The sequence below is a fragment of the Mizuhopecten yessoensis genome, unplaced genomic scaffold (assembly GCF_002113885.1).
Source record: "Mizuhopecten yessoensis strain PY_sf001 unplaced genomic scaffold, ASM211388v2 scaffold6267, whole genome shotgun sequence".
Taxonomy (NCBI): Eukaryota; Metazoa; Mollusca; class Bivalvia; order Pectinida; family Pectinidae; genus Mizuhopecten; species Mizuhopecten yessoensis.
The window spans coordinates 2,094-13,624 of NW_018406464.1; the positions used below are offsets into that span (position 1 = coordinate 2,094).

Sequence of the window (11,531 nt, forward strand, 5' to 3'; positions counted from 1 at the left end):
AAATCAAAACCACATAAATAGCATGTCATTTGTGGCTTATGTGTTCACAAATACTAAAATTGTGTATAGGCAAAAGAAAATAAATTACTGGGTTATCAGGCCTACATGCATTCACTTTTAGATACATTTACTGCTTTGCCAATTTTATCGTAAAAATAAAGATGTTTGACATGTGTGTACAAAACATACCTATTTTAAGCATCATTACAATCCTGGAATCATGTGTTTGTAATGGAGGTGACATAATGACACAACGGAGACTGACTGACGGAGACTGACTGACGAAATCAGCACGTAAAAACAAGCTGAAACCTGTTCTCCTTAATCATCGTCACATATGGCTTTGTCAAATTCATTGTGTAAAGGTACATCACATACACTACACAGCAGCAAGCTGTGTACTTACCAGTTGTCCAGAGTTATGAGATCTTCATGGTAGGTGACTGAGCGAGAAGCAAACAACAGCAGCTGGAGAGGTGAAACCATTGTCATCTGTTTGCATGACACAGCTCGTGTCCGGATCTGCAACATTCACGATCTCATGTAAATACACAAGTCACAATATCAAGATATACCCCATCATTATTATCACTTTGTATCGGGAACAGACCGTTATTGTTGTAAGGATGATAGAGAAATATCTCATTTCTAATAACAAAGTAAACAATCTGAAGGAAATTCCTTACCTTTTCTCCAAAGATGAAGTAGGGAGACGGGAACCTGCACTCAAAGTTGTTACAGTTGACAGAGGACTTGTGGACTAGGGCAGCCCTACTCTCTGTGGTCAGTACCTTCCTCTTGTCCTTGTGGAAGCAGACATTGGGGTACAGACCCATACACAGTAGAGTGACCACCTATAACAAGGCAAGTCAGTTTGTTACACTTGTAATAATGTGTGTAAGCCAAATCTTGAGATCTAATTGAAAAGAATTCTCTTAAATTCAGTTTTTGTAATGTTAAGAAAGGGTACATTCGCATATCCGTTTGAAACGGTTGAACCTGTAAAGAAAATGACAGACACAGATCTGAACCGAGGCTGACCCGTAGATTGAGGGGTCCAGACGTACCCACAGAAACTAAAATGCTGACTATTGCTAGTTTGCGTTATTTCTTTCAAAAACAACGTCAAGTCACATGTAGTTTTTAAGATATGTTATGTAATTCATTGGATGGATGAAAGAAGAGCATAATATTCTTGATACATTGTATTTTATTCTTCGAAACTGTGCATTTTTGGCTCTGCTTATAAAACGGTCCAAGTGTGTTCGTTTATCGTGGAATATTCTGCGCCACACGTACCATTTCAACCGGGAACGCAAATGTAGCCCAAGTACAAATTGATTGAAAACAAATATCTATTTTTCATCATTTCTATTATTCTAATATCTTGAAGTTTAAATCAAGTATCGCAATCGACTGGTCTGGTGAAAGAGCATACAACTTGTATCTTGTCGACCAATACCTAGTTATGTATCACTCTCTGAACTTTTTTTCTCCTCTGAAAATGAATTTCGTTGTATTGTTCCACATGTACATCATTTTTAATGTTAACATTTCCAGATCTAAATCTTAACATTTAAGTGATCTGACAGAAGAGTTGAGAAATCTGTTTAAGTGATCAAGATTTTCTGCAAATAGTAGAAGCAGTTTTAGTGACCATGTCCTTGCAGCACCTTGAAACACAAACATGTTCGAAGTATTGTCATTCTTGACAAATCAATTAAGTTAAATCAATAACCACTAAGAAATAAGGAAAAGTATTGCAAGGCAATCCATAGTCCTCCACTAGTAATGACTTCTTTATTTACCGAGGTCAAAGGTCAAATCATAGGTCACAGTGACCTACTTTTTGTACTTAGCACTCTGCAATCTGAAGATCTGATGAAATAGTGTATGCAATATGCCCTGGATAAGCTTAAGTCCCCCTGGGAACTGGTGAGGGACTAATTAAGCCATTTAGAATTATGAAATGGTGCAACTACAAAAAGTTTTAACTTTTATTCATGACCTTGAATGTCATTACGTTCATCCTCTTGCCATGACGAATCACTGTACATGTATTAAGTTCACATGGGATTGTTGGTCATTTTCACATAGTGATGGACTGTTTAACAGCACCATCATCATCATCATCTAGTGTTTGACAACCACTACAGAAGCTAAGTGGTCAAATGTATTTATATAAGGCTGGAGACAAACCATATCAAGGTTGCTGTCTGGTCCATTATAGTTGTACACCTGGGGTAGTAGACATTCCTCTGGGAATCCAGAGTTGATGAGGATATCTCGCAGCTGACACTGCAAAACACAGCACATCAACATGTAGTATCTTGAGAAAAGATATTGTGAATTTACGCATAGAAAAGATTGATATACAGCATAATGATAAAAATATTATTGATATTTTTCGCTTTAAAAAATTGATATCCAAAATCTTCAAAATAGTTTCGTATTACAGAAAACTGAAATTTCTAAAAATCTTACATGTCTTACCACCTAAAAACTAATCCATCTCTTCAGACAGAAAGTCATTCCAATATTAATATCTATCAACAGATGTCTTGTATTCCGACAGTCAGGTTCTGGTCCCTGGCTTATAAGAATCTTTCAATATATGCTCTCAAGAACCATCTGTTAACCTACCTTTGCCTCTGAGGTCATTCTGAGTGTAGGCATAGACAGAGACTTCTGTTCACAGAAATAGATCTCATTCTGTTCTCCACCCATCCTGTAAATATCAGGTCAATTCTACAGTAGCTTTATACAACATTGTTTCTACAGTAGCTTTATACAACACTGTTTCTACTGTACCTTTATACAACATTGTTTCTACTGTAGCTTTATAAAACACTGTTTCTACAGTAGCTTTATACAACATTGTTTCTACAATAGCTTTATACAACATTGTTTCTACAGTAGCTTTATACAACATTGTTTCTACAGTAGCTTTATACAACACTGTTTCTACAGTAGCTTTGTACAACATTGTTTCTACAATAGCTTTATACAACATTGTTTCTACAGTAGCTTTATACAACATTGATTCTACTGTACCTTTATACAACATTGTTTCTACAGTACCTTTATACAACATTGTTTCTACAGTAGCTTTATACAACATTGTTTCTACTGTACCTTTATACAACATTGTTTCTACAGTACCTTTATACAACATTGTTTCTACAGTACATGTAGCTTTATACAACACTGTTTCTACAGTACCTTTATACAACATTGTTTCTACAGTAGCTTTATACAACATTGTTTCTACTGTACCTTTATACAGCATTGTTTCTACAGTAGCTTTATACAACATTGTTTCTACAGTAGCTTTATACAACATTGATTCTATTGTACCTTTACATAAATCACGTTTTATGTTCCTTTTATGTTTGCTTCTTAAAATGTTAACATATATACACACTATACAGTATAACAAATGCTAACTTTGTTTTGAACACAAACAGTAATTGAAAACTTCATAGCAAACTTAACATTCATTGTTTGTACCAAAGTGATGAATCTCATTCCGAATATATAGATCACCGCCTCTGAAAGCTGTAAGTTGTATGTAAATATTAGGTGTACTTTATTCAATAGTATGTAGACAACTTAATACTATTAACACTGTAAAGAAGTCATTTGAGCACTTTTTTCCAGAGACATTCTTTAACACAGTTTTATGAAAATTTGGGTCAAAATTTGCAAAAATTGATTTCCATTTTCTATCCTGACTGCAATGCATCAATCAATGTTGGATGCCTAGGGAACCTCAATGTCCAATATTAGCATTCTAGTACAAATGCTGCATGCTATGAATTTCAATAACTAAAACAAAAAATTAAATCAATGCCAAGGTGGATAAAGATGCCTCAGGGCCCTTTATTCTAGAAATGCTGAAATATATTATCCCCAGTTATCCCATTCAGACAGTAAACACCCTGTACAACTTGTAAACTTAACCGGCCTCGTTAAAATAAAACAGGTGAGAGTCATGTGTCTACTACACCTGTACACTTACCTGGCCTCCTCCCATAGATTTAAAGCGTTAAGGAGTGTCACATGGTCACTACACCTGTACACTTACCTTAAAATAAAACAGGTGAGAGTCATGTGTCTACTACACCTGTACACTTTCCTTGCCTCCTCACACAGATTTAAAGAGTTAAGGAGTGCGGCCTCGTTAAAATAAAACAGGTGAGAGTCATGTGTCTACTACACCCGTACACTTACCTGGCCTCCTCCCACAGAATTAAAGCGTTAAGGCGTGCCACATGGTCACTACACCTGTACCCTTACCTGGCCTCCTCCCATAGATTTAAAGCGTTAAGGAGTGCCACATGGCCACTACACCTGTTGCCAGCAAGGGACTTGTGGACCCATCCCAATCTGCGTCGGTCTGTAGGAGTGATGAACGGATCTGGGAAAGTTGTACTGGCCGCTATAGTACATACAGCATCTCCACAGCTAAAAATATATTATTATGCCTTATTCATAAGGTATTTTAGATAGAGCAAGAAGTTTGTACACTATAAGGCCACTACTCCTGTACACTTACCTGGCCTCCTCCACAGATTTAAAGAGTTAAGGAGTGCCACATTGTCACTACACCTGTACACTTACCTGGTCTCCTAACACAGGTTTAAAGAGTTAAGGAGTGCCACATGGTCCCTACCCCTGTACACTTACCTGGCCTCCTACCACAGATTTAAAGAGTTAAGGAGTGCGGCCTCGTTAAAATAAAACAGGTGAGAGTCACGTGTCTACTACACCTGTACACTTACCTGGCCTCCTCTAACAGATTAAAGGCGTTAAGGAGTGCCACATGGTCACTACCCCTGTACACTTACCTGGCCTCCTCCACAGATTTAAAGAGTTAAGGAGTGCGGCCTCGTTAAAATAAAACAGGTGAGAGTCATGTGTCTACTACACCCGTACACTTACCTGGCCTCCTCCCACAGATTTAAGGCGTTAAGGAGGGCCACATGGTCACTATACCTGTACACTTACCTGGCCTCCTCCCATCGATTTAAAGCGTTAAGGAGTGCCACATGGTCACTACCCCTGTACACTTACCTGGCCTCCTCCCACAGATTTAAGGCGTTAAGGAGTGCCACATGGCCACTACACCTGTTGCCAGCAAGGGACTTGTGGACCCAACCCAATCTGCGTCGGTCTGTAGGAGTGATGAACGGATCTGGGAAAGTTGTACTGGCCGCTATAGTACATACAGCATCTCCACAGCTAAAAATATATTATTATGCCTTATTCATAAGGTATTTTAGATAGAGCAAGAAGTTTGTACACTATAAGGCCACTACTCCTGTACACTTACCTGGCCTCCTCCCACAGACTTAAAGCGTTAAGGAGTGCCACATGGCCACTACACCTGTTGCCAGCAAGGGACTTGGGGACCCAACCCAATCTGCGTCGGTCTGTAGGAGTGGTGAACGGCTCTGGGAAAGTTGTACTGGCCGCTATAGTGATTTAAAGAGTTAAGGAGTGCCACATGATGACTATACCTGTACACTTACCTGGCCTCCTCCACAGATTTAAAGAGTTAAGGAGTACCACATGTCTACTACACCTGTACACTTACCTGGCCTCCTCCCATAGATTTGAAGTGTTAAGGAGTGCTACATGGTCACTACACCTGTACACTTCCCTGGCCTCCTCCCGCAGATTTAATGCGTTAAGGAGTGCCACATGGTCACTCCACCTGTACACTTACCTGGCCTCCTCCCACAGATTTAAAGTGCTAAGGAGTGCCACATGGTCACTACACCTGTTGACAGCAAGGGACTTGTGGACCCAACCCAATCTGCGTCGGTCTGTAGGAGTGGTGAACGGCTCTGGGAAAGTTGTACTGGCCGCTATAGTACATACAGCATCTCCACAGCTAAAAATATATTATTATGCCTTATTCATAAGGTATTTTAGATAGAGCAAGAAGTTTGTACACTATAAGGCCACTACTCCTGTACACTTACCTGGCCTCCTCCCACAGAATTAAAGCGTTAAGGCGTGCCACATGGTCACTACACCTGTACCCTTACCTGGCCTCCTCCCACAGATTTAAGGCGTTAAGGAGGGCCACATGGTCACTACACCTGTACTCTTACCTGGCCTCCTCCCACAGATTTAAAGTGCTAAGGAGTGCCACATGGTCACTACACCTGTTGACAGCAAGGGACTTGTGGACCCAACCCAATCTGCGTCGGTCTGTAGGAGTGATGAACGGATCTGGGAAAGTTGTACTGGCCGCTATAGTACATACAGCATCTCCACAGCTAAAAATATATTATTATGCCTTATTCATAAGGTATTTTAGATAGAGCAAGAAGTTTGTACACTATAAGGCCACTACACCTGTACACTTACCTGGCCTTCTCCAACAGATTTAAAGCATTAAGGATTGCCACATGGTCACTACACCTGTACCCTTACCTGGCCTCCTCCCACAGATTTAAGGCGTTAAGGAGGGCCACATGGTCACTACACCTGTTGCCAGCAAGAGACTTGTGGACCCAACCCAATCTGCGTCGGTCTGTAGGAGTGGTGAACGGCTCTGGGAAAGTTGTACTGGCCGCTATAGTACATACAGCATCTCCACAGCTAAAAATATATTATTATGCCTTATTCATAAGGTATTTTAGATAGAGCAAGAAGTTTGTACACTATAAGGCCACTACTCCTGTACACTTACCTGGCCTCCTCCCACAGAATTAAAGCGTTAAGGCGTGCCACATGGTCACTACACCTGTACCCTTACCTGGCCTCCTCCCACAGATTTAAGGCGTTAAGGAGTGCCACATGGTCACTACACCTGTTGCCAGCAAGGGACTTGTGGACCCAACCCAATCTGCGTCGGTCTGTAGGAGTGATGAACGGCTCTGGGAAAGTTGTACTGGCCGCTATAGTACATACAGCATCTCCACAGCTAAAAATATATTATTATGCCTTATTCATAAGGTATTTTAGATAGAGCAAGAAGTTTGTACACTATAAGGCCTCTAATATAATATTTACTATGAGTAAATTTCAAAAAAAAAAAAATTCTCATCATGCAATCAAGTTTAAAATACACAAAGACATAAACATTGAAAGAAGTAATCTAAAGTAACTGTGGAGCCACAATTTGAATTTCAGATAGCTCTGATTAGCTCTTTCTTTGTTACAATGTAAGTGTCACCACCCCTGGTTACAATGTAAGTGTCACCTTCACACCCCTGGTTACAATGTAAGTGTCACCTCCACACCCCTGGTTACAATGAAAGTATCACCTCCACACCCCTGGTTACAATGTAAGTGTCCCCTCCACACCCCTGGTTACAATGTAAGTGCCACTTTCACACCCCTGGTTACAATGTAAGTGTCACCTTCACACCCTTGGTTACAATGTAAGTGTCACCTTCACACCCCTGGTTACAAACGTAAGTGTCACCTTCACACCCTTGGTTACAATGTAAGTGTCACGTTCACACCCCTGGTTACAATGTAAGTGTCACCTTCATACCCCTGGTTACAATGTAAGTGTCACCTTCACTCCCCTGGTTACAATGTAAGTGTCACCTTCACTCCCCTGGTTACAATGTAAGTGTCACCTTCATACCCCTGGTTACAATGTAAGTGTCACCTTCATACCCCTGGTTACAATGTAAGTGTCACCTTCACACCCTTGGTTACAATGTAAGTGTCACCTTCACACCCTTGGTTACAATGTAAGTGTCACCTCCACACCCCTGGTTACAATGTAAGTGCCACCTTCACACCCCTGGTTACAATGTAAGTGTAACCTTCACACCCCTGGTTACAATGTAAGTGTCATCTCCACACTCCTGGTTACAAACGTAAGTGTCACCTTCACACCCTTGGTTACAAACGTGTCACCTCCACACTCCTGGTTACAAACGTAAGTGTCACCTTCACACCCCTGGTTACAAACGTAAGTGTCACCTTCACACCCTTGGTTACACCATGTCTATTAACCTCGTAGTTTGGTTACTCACTAGAAGAGACAGCCATAGATGATCATCTTGCCCAGCCTTGGCTCAATTGGAAGTTTGGCCAGGATTTTACCAAGAGGAGTCAGCTCATCATTGGAATCTAGAGCTCGCATTTCTGAAATGTATATAATATTACTGATTTTTTTCTTATTTTCTGATAGCATATATTTTTCAAATCACTTCGACACAACTATTTGTTCAAAATTCTAACATATTAAGGCCATTATTGTGACATGATTCAAGTCTATATTATGCAATCCTAACAGAAAATAAGTTACCCCTCACCTTTGAGCAGAGCCTCAGCTTCTATGACAGCATCAATAGGGGGCGGTTCTACAGCCTTGGCCATAAATGGACCAATGGGACCCAAGCGCAGCAGCTTGATAGACAGGGCCAACTCATGAAGGGGTGTCCTGAAGATCTCCGGGGTGGTATGCTGATCCAACCTAGAACATAGGTGAACAGTACAACCGTCTATCAAAGGGCATATTTCTCTCTTCAATTCATAACTATAACACCCTGACTATATTTTTTGTTGATGCATGAAGCCTACTTGAAACAATTTAGTTTTCCCACAAGTGATTATCACAACTACTGGTCTCTGTTTCTCTCTTTCAGTCAAAATGATGAATCATAAATAGTATCCATGATCTATCTTTTTTAAAACCTAACCAGAATTTTCAACTAGATTTGTTTTTGTGAACAAAAGCTTGTCTCTTCTTATTAGCCAATAAGAATATTTCAAGCATTGTTTAAGTTTCATAAAGATATCTTAAACGGTTTGAAATTTACAGCCCAGACAAGATTTCACCTTAGAAAGTGTACCGGACTTTTGACCTAGATGTGAAGGTCATAGTGACATTATTATAACGTACTATGCATTTTCTTTGGCTGATGAAGGTATACTTAGGTTTCATCAAAATATTTATAACAGTTTTAAAATAATGTTCAGACAAATTTATATTAGAAGAAGCAGTACTGATAAAAAATCTGCCTTCATTCCCATAGAGAATATTGCTACAGTAATAGGGTTGGGATTACTTACTTTTCGTATCTTGAACGACTACAAAGATGAAATGCAAAGCCAGCCCTCACACGACCTGCCCTTCCCCGTCTCTGCTCGAGGTTGGTTTTGGATGCCCACACTGTAGCGTAGTTTGTCATGTTGTTGTGGGATGTGAACAGCTTCATCTTAGCTCTGGATAATAGCAGAAAAGCATCAAGAAAGTGTCATTCAAACGATGGTAACACTCCGATATATGTTTCAAAATTCCTCTTGTTTTATTAATGAGTTTGCCCTAATTTATATATAAAAAAAGTTTGCATTATAGATTTTTACCTAGAGGTTTTTACAGAGATAGTTATGTCTAGGTTAGACTATATCTAACTCTGTATTCTCCTTGTAATAAACACAATTTTTGTATTATTCAGAAAGCATTGCTTTGATTTCCAAGAACTAAAATCTGTCAAACTTACTTGCATGAGTCGATAACATAGACAACATCGTTTATGGTGACACTAGTTTCAGCTATGTTGGTCGACAGTATGATCTGCAAAACATTAGTACACACACATGACAACAACTTTCTGAATCTTTTCCTTGTAAAAGTATTAGAGAATTCAAATTGTTCTAACTGTTGGTTGTGCTCCCTAGGGTCATAAAAAAGGAAAGAAATAAAAATCGAAATGATGTTTTATTACAATACATTTGGATCTAAAAGATTAATTTGCAATCTGTGCTCAGAACGTTTTAACTGATCACATTCAATATCGTGTAGTACCTTTGTGACACCATCAGGGACAGGTTCAAAGACTCTCCTCTGTTCATCTCTAGGGATCTGGGAGTGGAGTGGTAACAGACAGTACTGACGGCCTCCTGTAACAGAAACGACATGACGTACAACCGAAAGCTCAAACTGTTAGGACAAGGTTTACATTACACAACATCCCTTCACTATAGAGCAGTAATAATTTACTTTGCAGTACAAAACAATTACCCCATACTTTTTTTATCATCAAACGGAAAACATTGATCTCAGGCTTTTGTCTATATCTCATCAAACCGGCAAAAGCAGGATAACATAACAAAAGCTATACCAGATATTGAGTATTTCTGTCATGAAAGAAACAATATTAACATGGAGGTGCCATCACAACACAACCTGACGTCCACAGTTAGCGGTGCTCTTTTTACTTTTAATTATATATTTATATTACATGCTGACCAGTTTCGCCTGCCAGAGGGCTTCGTCAGAAAGAAGCAATAAGTACACTTTTTCTATCTTTAATAACATATTAAGTTTAATCATTATTTATCAATAAAACAGTTAGCTTATCCGCCTTTGAAACAAACATCATGTTCATCCACATTTTTAATCAATTTTCAACAGTTACTAGCTTACCAAATTCAGAGTGCATCTCCAGGTGTTTGTGGAGAGCAAAAATGAGATTCCAGCCTGGCAGAAAGATGAGGATAGCTCCGGGGATGTTCAGTGACTTGATGTACTTAATAAGGGCCTACGAAGTGTGAGATGAACACATAAATTATAAGGGTTTTTCATCATAACTAGAACACTTACAGGTCAGTAAGGGCCCCGTCTTGTGGCAATATGTCCCCCATAATCATCAAGAAGCAATCTGCCCATAAAGCTGAGCTTGATGTTTGACATTTGGACTTCAAAAAGAATTGCAAGGAAGCAAAATATACATTTTACATGTACTATGATGTGAGTCTTGTTTCCTTCCACCTCCATATTTGCTGGGCTAACAGAAATGTAACTACCGGTGCAATACTCATTTATTAGCTTTGATCTGTTTTATTTCACCTTAAATAGCTCCCCCATCAAGAGCCAGGGTCAAAGTCAGAGATCCACTTTGTCTATGATCTTTGGACCCAAATGACCTTGACCTTTAACCAAGTGACCCTGATCTTTGGTCAGTTGACTCATTCTTTAATTCCGACCAGCTATGCTTCATAATATCATAAACAAATGTTCATCAGTGAAAAATACAAAACTTGACCTTGACCTTGGTCAAATGACTCCTTCTTTAATTCCGACCAACATCGCTTCAAAGTGTCATAACTTAATGTACACCAGTTAAAAGATACTAAATTTACTCTTCACCTTTGACCCAGTGACCTTGACCTTTGGTCAAATGACTCCTTGTTTAATTCCGACCAACATTGCTTCAAAGTGTCATAACGAAATGTTCATCAGGGAAAAGCTACAAAATTTGACCTTGACCTTTGACCAAGTGATCTTGACCTTTGGTCAGTTGATTCCTTGTTTAATTCTGATTAACTTTGCTTCATCTTGTCATAACATTAAAGCCATTTTGGTTTCTGTGGAGTATAACACATAGATAGATAGATAGATAGATAGATAGATAAGAAAATGTTCATCAGTGAAAAGATGCAAAATTTTAGCTTGACCTTTGAACATAATGACCTTGACCTTTGACCTTGACTTTTGACCTCAGTGTGTATTTTTGTGAACTAAACATCTTGACCAAGTTTCATGTAAA

The 11,531-nt window shown here is 39.2% G+C and overlaps 1 protein-coding gene across 1 annotated transcript in view; it reads right to left on the reverse strand.

Annotated features, from left to right (window-relative positions):
- Positions 1-383: 383 nt before the first annotated feature.
- LOC110451881 (ATP-dependent RNA helicase A-like protein) overlaps positions 384-11,531 on the reverse strand; it is a 12,558-nt gene continuing 1,410 nt past the window's right edge. Inside the window, exons 4-14 of the mRNA XM_021500098.1 lie at positions 10,409-10,523; positions 9,788-9,882; positions 9,483-9,556; positions 9,052-9,204; positions 8,292-8,452; positions 8,010-8,121; positions 6,773-6,940; positions 2,644-2,728; positions 2,200-2,298; positions 687-854; positions 384-522 (exon numbers count right to left, since the gene is read on the reverse strand). Of these exons, the coding sequence (XP_021355773.1) occupies positions 403-522; positions 687-854; positions 2,200-2,298; positions 2,644-2,728; positions 6,773-6,940; positions 8,010-8,121; positions 8,292-8,452; positions 9,052-9,204; positions 9,483-9,556; positions 9,788-9,882; positions 10,409-10,523 (1,350 nt within the window). The 3' untranslated portion in view covers positions 384-402. The remainder of the gene's footprint in view (positions 523-686; positions 855-2,199; positions 2,299-2,643; positions 2,729-6,772; positions 6,941-8,009; positions 8,122-8,291; positions 8,453-9,051; positions 9,205-9,482; positions 9,557-9,787; positions 9,883-10,408; positions 10,524-11,531) is intronic.